This window comes from Poecilia formosa, unplaced genomic scaffold (assembly GCF_000485575.1).
Source record: "Poecilia formosa unplaced genomic scaffold, Poecilia_formosa-5.1.2 Scaffold70, whole genome shotgun sequence".
NCBI lineage: Eukaryota > Metazoa > Chordata > Actinopteri > Cyprinodontiformes > Poeciliidae > Poecilia > Poecilia formosa.
Window position 1 is genome coordinate 308877 of NW_006800009.1, and position 14953 is coordinate 323829.

The 14953-nt window shown below is 37.7% G+C and overlaps 1 protein-coding gene across 5 annotated transcripts in view; it reads left to right on the top strand.

Moving 5' to 3' along the window:
- Positions 1-11954, top strand: part of myo16 (myosin XVI) — a 109780-nt gene extending 97826 nt beyond the window's left edge. For 4 of the 5 annotated variants that reach the window (XM_016673109.1, XM_007555361.2, XM_007555362.2 and 1 more), the window contains exons 33-35: positions 897-1049; positions 2269-2351; positions 8372-11954. In XM_016673109.1, the coding sequence (XP_016528595.1) occupies positions 897-1049; positions 2269-2351; positions 8372-8542 (407 nt within the window). In that variant the 3' untranslated portion in view covers positions 8543-11954. Of the gene's footprint in view, positions 1-896; positions 1050-2268; positions 2352-4619; positions 4726-8371 lie in introns of all 5 variants that reach the window. The other variant, XR_001662563.1, reaches the window with a different exon arrangement.
- The last annotated feature ends 2999 nt before the right edge of the window (positions 11955-14953 follow it).

Consider the following 14953-nt stretch of genomic DNA (forward strand, 5'->3'; position numbering starts at 1 on the left):
CGAGTCAACAGCTGATTATCTACCAACACATGCAGCCAGAGTTACTTATGCAGTTTTTGTACGACCCTTGAAGAGCTGCAGAGGCTTTTGGAAACGCATCTCAACCAATAGAAACTTTTCACAAAGTAAAATCAAATTCAAAAAGCAAACATTTAAAATGCAAAAGTATGAAATTCAACATTTTTTTTCTCAACTGGAAATAATCAGTGAATATTATTGCACCAAATTCACAAATATTCTCCCTTCTTGCAAAAGCATTTGAAAGGTCCTAAAATAAAAGAAACTAGCAGTTTTAACTAAAATTCATTTTCATACAAAAAAAATAAATAAATAAAAATTGGAGTAAAAAGTAGCAACCTGGACTATCATGCTTATTTCAGAGGTATTTAAAAGAAAGGTCTAAATCCTGGATGATCCAGAGAGGTTTTGTAAAAATGCATAATCAAAGATTTCTCTCTCTCTGCCTCAACCTTGTAAAATATTTTATGAGAAGAATAAATTTATTTTCTAATACCATTGGAAGGCAGCATGATGCAGCAAGGATGCTAACAATTGAAGCTTTCTGAGTTTGTCGTGGACTGCTAATTAAAAGTTCCTCAACTCTCGCATCAAATGGAGAAGATTAAAATATGAACCACAAAATGTTTCCAGGAATGTTTATAAAATGGGAAAAACTGTTTTTCTGTAAAATTGCATTTTTCCCCCTCTGTTAGATTTGTCCTAATTTTTTTGATAGAATAAGAATGTAATTTATTTTAAGGCCTTTTTAGACATTACCAGGAAAGGTATTAAGTTTAGAGGCCTTTTTTTATAAATGTTGAAATCCCACTGATTTTTGTCGGAATAAGTGTGACTTCTGCATATATTGTGTTTTTCTCTGCTTGTTCTGTTTCCAGGATTCAATTCTAACATCAATCTGCCGGGGAGGGAAGAAAGTGGCTCTGCGCCGACCTCACCATCCCTGCAGCTGCAAGACAAGAACGCCAACAACCACTCTCTCCATCCCCCAAGTCCTGTCCCTGTGGAGAATGGCAACCAGATATCTAATGGTAACACCACAAGGCTTTGCATTTTACCCTTTGCCTTCCTGACAAATGATCTCTTGAAATCATGATCTGCTATACTGTCTAGGTCAGTCAAGGTTTAGGGAGTTCCCCATTTCCTCTTTCATAAGTTTACATATGACAGCCAAAAGCAGGTTGCTTTGATCTTCATTGAGAAAAATCAAGTAATTAGCAAAGTCCAGCCTTAGGGTCCAAAAAACTAAATAAAAAGCAAAAAATCAAACATTTTGACTTTTTGTTATGCTGTAACTTAAGGTTAACTTAGCTGATAATGGACCTGTCTGCACAATATGTTTACTTAGCTTTTTGAACTGTTCAAAAAGTGAACAAAAAAAATTCTGTTTTGATATTTTAAATATCTGAGATTTATTTGCTGCAGTTTTATTTATTATTTATCTATAGTTTTTATTGTTACTGTGTTGGTTTTCTTCAAATAGAATATGACCAAATTACTCAAGATACCTACCTGAAGAAAACTTACATATTAATCATTAAAACTATTGATAAATAATAAATAAAACTGCAGAAATAAAACTTATTTAAAAGTTATTTAAAATACAAACATATGTTTTTTTCTTGCTTCACTTTTTGAACAGTTCCAGAAACTATATTCATATATGTTGTGCAGATTCATTACACAAAGTGATGAATTTTGATCTTATATGTAATAAAAACTCAAAATTCACTTTCTTGGAATATTAACAAATTGAATAAGGATAATTATTAAGTTTCTTAACACATAAATGTCAGACTGTTGCTACTGAGGCAATCAGTCTGTGTCTCTGCTGAGGTGTTATGAAAGACCAGCTTTCTTCAGAAGCAACTTCAGCCTTGCTTAGCTGCTGGTCTTGATATTACTCCACAGAGTCTCTGCTGGGTTTAGGTCAGGTCAGTTTGTTGACCAAATCCAGCTTAGACTTCGTTTTTTTAAAGATTTTATGCAATATTTAAAAAATTTGAAAAACTTTAAATTTTCATTCATCAACACTTACCAAAGATAAACTCTTGAAATACTTCACTCCTTGTGTTTTGGACTCTATAGAATAACTGAGTTTTTTTTTTTTTTTTTACTAAATTGCTGAATAAAAAGACCTTTTCGGCTACTATCTAATTATTGAGATGCACAGTGAAAATAATGCCACTAGAATATTTTAGAGCTGGATTTGACCTCTGACTAGGTGTTTGCTGTTTGTCTAATATTCAGGATCACTGGAGGATGAGAGTCACAGCAAGTCGAACTCCAGCACCACCTCCCTGCACAGACATTTGGACAGCCATCATACTCAGGTAATCACACATCACAAAGCAATTCCCTTCTAATATTTTATAGCCCAAAAAATGGTGAATTGTTTGGTTAATACAGTCATTTTCCTTTCCGCTTTAGGTTCTGTGTAATTTTTTTACATTTTTTTTTTTATTTCAGCCTATTAGCTCCAGACGCTGCCTCACTTTTGCAGACTTTGTGAAACCTTGACCTTCATTTTGAGATCAGTTTGCATACGGCCGGTTACAGGCACACAAACATTTACTCAGACACTCACAGTGGCACACACGGACAGTTGGAGCACAACCCAAGTAATGATAGATGTTGTTGTGTTTGGGTTTGTTGACTAAGCGAAGGGAAAAAGTCGCCTCCTTGGAACATCATGTACCTCTCCTGACATGCGAGCTTCTTCAGATACTACAGGCAGGTGTACTGTTACAGGATTAAATTCACTGTCCTCTCCACTCGAACCCTAACTCGCACACATCCAAGTGGAAAAACGGAGGCACAACTAAGCAGTGCTGTAATTATCAGCAAGCCTAAAGCAGTAGGAAATCAAACTCGTGTGAAATACAGATTCAAGCTTTCATAGTGATTATCATGTGCTGTAATTTCACCCCTGGCAAGAACACCCAGTAACAACCCCCCCTTTTTTTTTTTCTCCAGAGATGACATTCAACTTTTCGTTATAGATCCGGGTTGTCATCTTTTAAAGTCCTGTGGTTTACTGAAAAAAATGAAACCAAACGACAGCATTCTCAGAATGTGACTCATTTAACATTTAATGGTAGATTGATTCGTTGAATTTTCCCATGTAGAACATTGGAGATAAACTCTTACTAGCTCATGCCTGAAATAGAGGATAGAAGTGTCAGTAATAAGTGTTTATTGGTGAGGTTCACATCATAAATGTTTAGAGACAGCCAGCTCTATTAACATATGTAAAAGTCCTCCATGTTTTACACTGCAGACGGGTTTAGGGTTCTTACTCTCTCTGAACAACGTGCATCTTTGTTTCATCCTGATCTCAAGATACAGTAATAATCTACATCTAAATTACTTTTGGATTTTTTTTTTTTTTTTTTTGCAATTTCAAATAATGAAATTGAGTTTTACACACGTTCACTTTTATGAGGTAAACCTCTCTAGCTTTGTGTTGGACCGTTGTTTGCAGTCAGGATGACCTTAACTCTCCTGTCTGAGATTTCTGTGCATATAGACATATGTTGCTAAATCTGTTCCAAGTCGAGACGGATCACTGTTTTCAGCTGAAATCCAGACTCCTCAGATAAGGCGGCATTTTTCAACTTGTCATCGTCAGACTTTGGTGAGCTGAGGTGAATTGTAGCCACTGCTTCCTGTTCTTACCTTATGGTGTTACACATACTACCTCAGATAAAAATATAGATGCCTTTGTATTATCTTAGGCTATTCTCAGTAACTGTAAGAGACGAGTGAACAAGAAAATCAATTTCTGAAATAATAATAATAATAATAATAAACAAGTACCATGACACTTATAAAGTCACTTTTTATCTCCTTTCTTCCTCTTTGAACTTCCGCAATTTATCTCAACCATATGAGTCAGCTTTACTCATCAAATTTGAGCACATAAACAGATATTTTAACTTTTTAAAGTTAGAAAAGTAAAGTGATTGACGGAGCAAAGTCCCTCCTCGTGGCTCTGATTGGTTGTATTTCTCTAGGCGGCAATAGAAGATCAGGGAGAAGGCAAAGAAGTTGTTTTTTTTTCACTAATTATCTGTCTCACGTTCTAGTCTTGCGTCATAGTGACAGTTTTAGAAAACATGTAAAAAACGTTTTTTTTTTTTTAAATAAAAGTTACATACTGCAGCTTTAAGGTGCTAATATATTGCATGCCGAATAATATCCAGACTTTCACACAAAGTTTTCTCTCAGAAAAAAACTAAAAGAACTTTAATAGCAGTTTGGATTAGCGAGTGATTTTCAGCTAAGCTCAAAGCAAAAGAATAAGCAAAGGACACAGTGTACCATTTTGAGACAAGCTCACAGGATTCACCTTTCATAGATAAAACTCCACAAAAGGTGTGAAAGGACTCTGTGTTCCTTCTTTAAATCCTGCGACTGAAGAAACACTTTTCCCCTCCACTTCCAGCTGACCTGTGCGTGAACGCAGGTACAACGCTGATGCGCCAGCTTTCCTAATCACAGTGTTTCTAGACGTCTGCAGCGCCTTCCGAGTACGGAGAAGACTTTCTTTCTCTGCAATTCTAACATTTTTGCTCTTTTATCCTTCATGTATTTTCCAGAGGGGGCATCTCAACTTTTCTCCATTTGGTGCAGGGGCTGCCCTCTAAAACAAAGAGGGTGGTCAGGGTGGGCTCACCGGAAACACTTCCCATAAATAGGGATGTGGTGAGTGTGTCACGGCCGTGCTGATCTCAAGCCTGACGGCAACAGCAGTGTTTTTCATAGAAATTCTGTAAAAGCATAATACTTCCTCAGAACATTGGCAGAAAATGATTAATAGTCTGATTATTTATGGAGCCTGAGGCTTTTATAAGCAACCAAAGCCAAGGGAAGAAGATCATAATGTTCTGATCAACATGTACATAAAATCAGGAAGCCAAAATTGTGAAAAGCACTGCTTTTGCATAACTTCATCAACAGTTCATCTGCTCCCTTTTTTATTGTTTGTAGAGAAACCTCTTATTGCCATCTTTTATATCTGAAAAGAAAACATAGGCTAGCTGGGCATTCCTCATTCCTAGATCTTCAATGACACTTACTGGTGCTCCCAGTAATCCCAGTTCAGTGATAAATTTAATTCAGAAAAATCAACAAAACTCAAAATGCAATTCCCATTAATCAGCAGGTGATTAAGCTGACAGTCAAAACTCAACTGTGAAAATTGTCACTGAGGAAAAAACACTTGTATGCTGAAAATGTTATTTGCTATTTTGCACCGTGGAAGTTTTTGGTCATTTTATAAACAATATTTTTGGGCACATAGCGAGTTTTTTTGCCACAATTTTTACCCCCCATGGGGGCATTTTGCCAGGAGATATCTGGGAGAACGAAGGTATTACAACAAAGTTACTCTGTTTTATTCTTAGGTGCTCTTAACTTCTATCTGTTTTAGAAGATGCTGATTTTGGAAGCATTGGGGGGGTTGAAAAAAAAAAATCTAGAAAATTAGGCTGAAGTTAAGGTTGGCATTTACAGTTTGTAACACTAAACATTAGTTTCTGTTTACTAGCAGGAGGGTAAGAAGAAATATTTTGAATGGTGTTTACTGTAGCTCTGGAAGATAAATTATAATTGGCAAGACTTTGTATCAACAGAACAAAACTTCACAAAAACCTCTGATCAGTCTTTGAGTTTAGTTCTTATTCACCTGGTCAAAATTCTCTGCTGCTTAATGTAACTTGATTTGTCTATTAAATCTGTTATCAGACTATTTTTCCTGATTTATTACTCTGGTGATTCTTGTTGTTAAAAGTTGGACTACATTCATACATGTCTAATGTTTGTAAAACCAAACACACACTTGTGTTTGTCCTGTCTTCTTCCATGCTCTGCTCATCACTGCAGACATGTTGCAAATACTGTGAGGAAAAGATAAGAGAAAATACATTTCTGATGGCTTTTTGGATCAGTTTCAGCGTCATTAATTTCTTCATTAAGTTCATTCTGTGAATCTTTTTTTTTTTTTTTTGTCTGTTAGCTTCGTTCCAAACTGTGTTGGCGTAGGACTTTCATAACTAATAAGAAGAAAGGATGCCGGAAGATAAAGGGGGCAAGCTGATTAGGAATGAATAGACTGGTTTGTGTTTTTCCAAGAGCGGTCGAGGCTAATTATACAGCAAATTGACAGACGGCTGTGTGACTGAAGACGACAAGGATTGATAGTTTTGTTTATCCCCTCAGACAATGCCGCGGGAACGGCAATGACATTTAAAGTAGGAGTCGTCACACGTTTCCTTCTCAGAATTATACAGCACAACACATTCCCATTTCTGAAACGTATGAGAAGGACAAACAGTACGATACTTTGTGGAACTGAAGCCGCTGGTAAAAAAGATATTTCCAAGAAAAATAAAATAAAAAAGCTCACACACAGAAATGATTGCTGACTTCTGATATTGTTGCCTCTTTCATCTTTAAAAGCACAGTCTGTTCTGATATTAACCAGATTGGGACAAACACACCTTCAAAAAGTATAAGGTTCATTTTAGACCATCGTATTTTTTTTTTTCTTTTTCTACTTTCTTTACAAATGAGGTATAACCAAAGTCACACTTGGGGTTGGAATATTACATCTTCTTAGTATTTATATGCTTTCCTAAGAAAAAAACTAGTATACAGAATCACCATCTGGCTACACAGTTGCTGACCTGTCTTCAATTATAACCTAAGACTTTTTTTTTTTTAAATGACTTGGAATATTTCATTATCAAAAAACACAATGGATCCAAGGAAATCCCAATAATAGATGAATGCATAACCATTTTTGCTAAATATTTTTAATTTCACAGTTGAGTTCCAACATCAAGACGTCACCTGTTCTGGTTATTTTTGTTTTAAGTCAGTCTTGTTTACCCATCAGGACTGGGGGAAGGAACAGAGGTGTTTTCAAGCTTTACCTGACCCAAACTTGTGTATGTAGTGCACAGAATCTTCATAATATTCTGTTTTTTAAAAGTTATTTTAAGCACTATTACTATAAAACTTTTTTTATGTTGTAAATGCTATATTCACGTCGTATCATGTTCATAGTTCCATTTCGCAGATTACCTCTTAAATGTGCAGCGTTCTCAGTCAGAAAGGTCACAAACTGCGAATCATTGAACATTTCCAGTAGTTTCTGAGCCTTGTTGCATTCAGTCTGTTAGTGTTTGCGTGAGTCCGCGTGCAGCCATGCATTGCAGAAGGACTTGGTGTTCCCTCTTGTCTACTGTTCCGGTAGCTGGTGTTCCTGCTTGGCACCACAGCACTGAATAGCCTAGGAGAGACGTGTAAATTATGGATTAGATTCTCGTCTGCCAGTGCAGACGGTCAATCTGAGGGTTTAATCTCATATGGATATCTGAAACGTAATGCTCACGTACGTCACACTGCTGCTTGTGTGTGATTGCTGTGACAAAGTGACATGTTTTGGAAAATATTACAGTGAAAATATTTAAATTTTGGGTTGAAAGAATAACTTTTCTTTGAAGCATTTTCTTTTCCTCGGGTAAATACAAAATATATTCACAAGTTGACACAATTATAGATGAATAAATTTAGATTATGGACTCATTGGGCATTCGGTCACCTCCACTCTCAACTGTTGAGAGTGAAACAAGAGACTTAAACAGATGGAATAAAGAAAGAGCAAACCCTTAGCTTAGGCCGACTGCTGGGTCGCATCACGGATGTCAGCGGGAATAAATAAGAGTAATTTAGCTTTTTTGAGAATCAATAATAATTTAGTTGCAGCAAAGTGAATGGATTTTCGTAGTAGGTTTGTAGAAATGTTTAATGTTTATAGGTTTTGGCAAATTTGATTGTTTTTATTGTTTTTTTTTTTCCAGATCACAAGCTGTGTTTTAAAAACTCTGTGATCAGTGAAGAATAATCTTGTCCTGATAATCAGTAAAAAAAAACTAAATTTATTACAAAGCTGATCGCCACATAATTCATCTGTTGAATTATAACCGAGCATGGACATTTCTTTTTCATGTTTTCTTGGTTTGGATTATCAACGAAAAACTGAGAATCCTTTTTAATTTTACCGAAGCAATTGACTTGCACATCAGTAGCGACGTGCTCTTGTTCAAGTGGTTGAATGTGTTTCTATGTGTGGACATTTTGATTTACGGCCTGAGCAATTGTGAGAATAGTCCGAGACTAGAACTTGTTTTTTTTTTCTTTTTTTAATCCAGCTGCGTTGAAGTAAAAACCTGAACTTTTTCTTCACATCTCTCATTAATCACACATTTGCTTCTTCATCTCATCCAGTCGAGTAAAATACGCTCTTCCTCTCTAACCCAAATCAACCTTCCTCCTTCTTCTCTAGTTGCTCCAGCGCCTACATCTGACCAACAGAGACGAGAGCGCCACCCTCAGGGAGCTTCTCCGCTGGCGGCAGGTGCAGTGTGAGGGGCGGAACAGTCACAAGCAGCGGCCGCCTCAGTCCCCACCCCTGCCCCCCACACTGCTCTGGACCAAAAGGAAGGCCTCTCCTTGAGCTGCGGTGTCTGAAGTCGCGTCTTCAAATCCTTTCGTCAAAGATAAACTCTTTGTTTGTTTGTTTTGTAAATTTGATCTGGGCCACCAACCTCATTGCCCGTGGGCTACGCTGATGAACCGAGGCCGAAGGCTGCAGAGCCTCGCCCCCCGGGCTGGGGCTTCGGCTTCTCCTGTATTTGCACTGACTGTGGAAGACGCTCTACCTGATGTGACATAAACTCAGTGTGCACAGTGTGTGTGAATGCATAAACAGCTGTTCCTGTGGAAGTGGGTTTTATTATATGATCAAATACTTTATGTATAAAAAAAAATAAGCAGACATATAAGAGATTAAATTATTATAACACGCCTATTTATTTTCACCAAAAGGATGATGTCCATTTATTGGAGGCTGCACCCGAGAGCAAATCAGCAGCATATATCTGTGGTGGTCAGATGCCGAATGAGCATCTTACCTCTCCGATAGATGGTCTTGCATTACTGCTGCACACAAAACAAGTTTCCTCCCCGCAACATGGTGCTGATGATACTGTTGAGTTCCTACATGTTCACACTGGGGTTCTTGCGTGCGGACTTGTGAAGTTTACAAGCAAACCCAACGCCTTTAGGAACTTCCAGGTTTTTAACATCCGTGCAGCTGGCTTCGACGTGCTCGGCTCCTAAGTGCTTCTGGTAGCTATGGCAACAAGCTACCAAGGGGTCAGGCTAACCTCAACATTATCCCAAGGTGTACTTCTCGTCCTCGTTATTGACCAGCCTTGAATAAAAGTCCTGTGGCCAAATTCCAAACCACTGCACTTACCATGAAAAGGGAATCTACCACGTTGTTCAAGATGCGCATGTTTCAGCAGACGGGTGTGTCGTTCATGTTGTGAACACGCGACCCTGTGCCAAAGTGATTCAAGTGAAAATACGATTGAAGTATTGTTGTTACGTATGATGCATACTGTAAGCTCTTTAATTATTTGATGTACAGGCTGGTTTAAAAGAGCAAGTAAGTTTTATTGACAATGCGGACCGAGGAAAAGCATCGTAAATAAGAGAAGAAAAACAAAAACATGCTAAACTCTCATTGTGTGATCACATAAGCATTGTTAGGTGAGAGCATATGAGGCCAGATGTTTCTTTGGTTGAGTCAGACACATTAAGTCCCACAGAAATAATGACAACCATTTATCCAACTTTTGCTCAAATCTTCAAACGAGTTATATTCTTTGACCTCTTAGTTTATAAAAGCATCTTCTTTAAATTCTGGACTTGTTCATTAAAGAATAGCAGTTGTCCTGCAGATCAGAGATGCTGCTTCATCTACAAAATTAGTTTGATGAAGAGAGGAGACTTTCAAATTATGCGGGGGGGTTTTTTTTCTAGTTTTACCCACAACAGACCTTGAAAGGCTGAATGTCATTAATTCTAGGCTTCAAATTATTTATTTGCACTCTTCTTTTTCCACGGCAGCCTGACTATACAGTATACAACCCCAATTATTCTTAGATACATATCTGTGCTTTTATATACTTTTTTTTAACTTGCTCATTAGTTATGTATTAATAAGAACAAATAAATATAGTTGGGCTTCTGAGTTTGCGTTGCTTTTCTGAGCCTCTAATGTTTCAAGCTCCTAACGATGCCTGTGTCGACATCCAAGCGGGTTCGTGTGTTCGGTGTCGTGTAGGAGAGCTCACACGCAGATCAACTGGACTCCTGTACAGATTCTTCCACTGTGTGCTCGTCCTCCACTCACCTCTCACCCCGGAGTCCTTTCCATCATCTCCTCTTTCCCCCGTTTGACCCCAAACCACAGACCTCCTCTCCAGCTCGACCTGCTGCCCTCCTTCCTCTAACGGATGGATGAAACCGGCTTTACGGGTGTTTCCATAGTAACGTCAGTGTAAATAGCGACTGGTGTTTGAAGTCCTTTGCTTTCATCATCCCAGAAGAGCATAGAGACTGAAATAAAAGACAAAAGACATGTATGAGGTGTAAAAAGGCAGTTCATTATAAGGATTCTGAGTTTGAAGAATGTGTTGTTTTTTTTTGGGTGGGGGTTTGATGCAATGACTGAAAAACTGGAAGAGATTTATTTAAAAAAATGTGAATATCTTCTTCTTTTTTTTTTACAATGACTTGTCTGTTACTGTGGAATTATTTTACGTATTTATTATCCACCTCCAGATCCTGTTATGTTTTTGTTTTGGTATTTTTTCCTGATGCAAGCCGGGAAGATCGACTTAAATATGCGTACAGTTGTTTACTGCACAATGTTTATGTGGTGTTTTGGTTGATCTCGGCATCAGGTGTGTCTCGGCAAGCCGTTTGATCTTGGGAGATTGTCCTAAATGGTTAATGTTGCTAGGTATTAATAGCTCTAATGGATTTCTCTTTGCCACTTATCACCCACAATGTGTCTGATTGATTTAGCCTTAGAAATTAGCAGCACAAAGGTGCAAGAGGACTTCGGAATCACCACCACCAGAGTCTTTGTTGTTTTTTTGTTTTGTTTTTTTCACTGAATGTCTAAATGCAAACATCTATTCTTCGAGCATCACTGATATTCTTTGTAGCTTCGAATTGTGAATTATTACTGGAATATGCTCTTGCTTCTAAAAAAAAAAAAGAATATACTTGACTGCTTAATGTGAACCATGTCTTCGTTTGGAGTTCATTTCTAAAGTGAGGTAACGATGCAAAAGGACAGATTTACTCCGTCACGAACACCTTTTGAGCTGCAGAACTACAAACATTATCAAGGAGCAAATCTGATGCAAGCATAATAAGCTGGTGAACTCTGTTGATGCCCTCCGAAGGGCAAAATCTACCATTCATCATGAACAGCGTTCGGGTTTACTGTGTGATTTTTGTGCATACCCTTAAACCATGAAATAAGGCTTTTACCTTGCATGATCAATTTGTTTGGACTTTCCATAACATGCACATGTCTGGGGTGGGGGTGGGGGAAATGCAGATTTTCTAATGTGAAGAATTGTTTTTCACCACACTGTGAACCCTTCGTCTACCCCAAACACTAATTGTCCACATTAAAGTCCACAATATGCATAACTCATGGCAGGCCGATTACTGCCACCCTTCTCTGTTCGTCAGGAATCTATAAAATCGTCTCTTCAGAGATCAGCTTTCTGGTGCTACAGTCAGTGTTAAATGGCCATTCTGTTCATGTTTTTCTATTATTTCTGCACCTAAATATGGGGTTTGTCACTGCCTTTCATAATTTTGTCATGTTTTTTTTTTCCTTTTTTATTGTGATCCTTCTTTTGTACCTGACATACAATATATTTTCATTTGCATATGTATGTGTTTGTGGAAAAAACAAAAAGATTGTGGTATTTCATAAATATTATCCCAATGTTTTATAATTCTGTCTCTGTACAGCAATAAAGCACAATTGTGTCGATGTCAGTTTCTCTGTTTGTGCAAAGAACAAAAATCAAGAAGGTTACACAAAGTTCAGTCTAAAATTTATTTAGACTTATTTAGACATTTGTCATGTTGCTCAAAACAATATATACATAATGGTGTGTTTGGATGAAAATTATACATTATCTTTTTATTTGTATTCAGTTTTGCCACAGATTACTCCATATGAGCTTGAACTGAGCTTTGATTGGTTATTTTAACGCATGATGATGCCACTACCATGACAACGTGTTGAGTGCTTTTATCTGCATTTTGTCTTGGAGGCCAAGACAAAATGTTCTTCCTCCTGTCACATTTTGCTACATTCTCTAACAAACTTATAGACATTTATGCCGACATTAAGGTCCAGTTCACATGTAGCCAGACAAAAACTCACTAAAAATGCTTTTTCTTTTTTTTGGGGGGGTGGGTGGTGGGGGAACTGTGAGCAAATTGGAGATTTGTAGAAACCCCGTAGTTGTGTTTGTGTATGTTTGCGTGTGGCATACAAAAAAAACTTTCCGTCTCATCAGTTGCATTACAGATTGACATGACTTGTCGAAATCAGCTGTCGTTCCCTGAGGCGTGTCACGTATCACCTATGACACCTTTGGCGACGACAGAAACCTGCTAACGAAACATGTCAGGCATGTCTTTATCGACAAAAAGTCTAATAAGAAAAACAACCTGAAGAATATGTAGCCCATAGACACAATAAACTTCATTGGAATTGACGTTCTCGGTTTTATTTTTAAAATATTTTGAAACCATTTATTTTTATCTACTTCAGAATTATGCACTACCTTGTGTTTCATAAAATCTCAGTTTATTAAATCCGTCCCCAACAGTTTTGTTTGTCTATCTAGCCATGTGTGCATGTTTTTGGATGCATAATGTTTTATGGTTATGTAATGATTAAATCATTGCTCTTTAGCTGCCGTTTTCCCTACAAAAAAATAAAAAATGAGAAAACAATTGATATTAATCTTTTCTCTTGACAGAGGTCTTGTTTGTAGCTCTAAAACGTCCCACACATCCCTTCTGGTTTTGGGACTGCATGTTTTGAGCTGAGATTTTTGACGTGGTAACCTTTCTTGCCATTTATGATCTTTAAAATTACAAACGCACAGCAGGAAATGTTGAATTAAATCATTTTGTCTTTCTGTTAGTACATCAGCTTCCACTGTGACCTCCTTAGGGTCCTTTCATCTTTCTTTTTCTCATATCTCGTCTGTAGATTTTGATGCTTGTAACACAGAGAAGGTTTTTTTGATTGTTAAAGACAAAACCTATGAAAGAAAACTCAAAGACACCACACAGCTGCTATGAAGGTTTGGAAAATCGATGGAAAAGTGTGTGAGGACCAATTTCTTTTCGTAAAATATACAAAAAAAAAAACAGTTTTTTCACAAATAATACAGTGGAAGAAAAATACCTGCCTCCTTCGTATGTATTCTGTCCATCCATCCATCCATTTTCTGAACACCCTTGTCCCTCAGTGGGGTTGGGAGGGGTGCTGGTGCCTATCTCCAGCTAACGTTCCGGGCGAGAGGCGGGGTACATCCTGGACAGGTCGCCAGTCTGTGTATGTATTCTGTATTTCTGTCAAACATTTTTCATGTGTCATGAACAACTATGACGTAGTAAACAGTGTATCCTTTAACATGAAGAAGAGTTAATGAAAACATATTAAGTATAAATTAATGAAAGGATCGCCTCCATAAACTAAGTTAGGTCACTAAAATCATCAGTACTCTCACAGTGAACACAGCTGCTTTCTCTCTATGCGTGAACGTTCAGCCGAAAACACTGTACGATACTGGAAAGCAGGGAGCCTAAATCTGTACACCAAAAAATAATTATTAAAGATTCGTACAGTCATTTTCTCACACACTTCTCTGTGTACTTCCTTTCAAAGTCTTTCGTTGTGGAACACACGTGTGAAAACAAGCACATCTTGTCTAAGTGAAGTGACATTTCCCAGGATGATGAGCGACTGCACCTCGGGGCATCACGTACGCCACGGTGGTTTCTGTTCAAAATCAGGTCAAGGCAAGTGCGTCTTAGCAATCTAATGGCTTTAAAGCGAAATAAATTTGCCGCTGTAATTTATTAGAATGCCTCTTCGAGCAGCAGTGGGTCGAACGCGCTGCCTCGCAGTGTGGGAGCCTGTGTTTGAAGTTTGTGTCAGTGTTGCGCCACTGTAAACATCTGCTGCTTCAGGGCACTGAGTCATGCACTGCTGGGTGTGTGCAGTGCGTTCTTTAAAAAACAACAACAAAAAAAACAAAACAAAAAAACATTCAGCAGCTTTGATCTGCCAGCACTTTGATCTGCCACTGGAATTTTTGAGCATTAATATAATTTAAGCTATTTAATCAATGACAGGGGATTAGTAAGGAGTCTGAACAGGACACAGGTCGAGCAGATTGTTTCATTTAGGAGGCGGTGTCATGTGGAGTTGTGGTTATTTCAGCAAATAATCAAGAACACTGTAACACCTGCACCGCCTTGATATACAGACAGAGCTACAGCAGAGCAGTTTGGTTCAAAGCATATTTGTCTGTCAGAATGGCCCAGTCAAAGTCCAAAACTGAATCTGTACCAAATCTGGAATATTGCTGTGCACAGGCACTCAGCATCCAGCTAGACTGAACTTGAGCCATTTTTCAAAAATGAATGGGGAAAAAACATAAAATAAAAATCTGTCTCTAGATGTGCAAAAATCCTGAAAGCCTTGAAGCTTTGAATCTGTACAAAAATATTTAGCATCATTTCCCAATGAGTCACAAGAAGGCACGCCAACAATGGTTGCAAAACTCTGCGGCTTTTCAGATTAAATAAATGAAGCTTTTACGATTTGCACTGTAAATCGTAAAACGTATATTTACTTTTAGTATATATATACACTGCTCAAAAAAATAAAGGGAACACTCAAATAACACATCCTAGATCTGAATGAATGAAATATTCTCATTGAATACTTTGTTCTGTA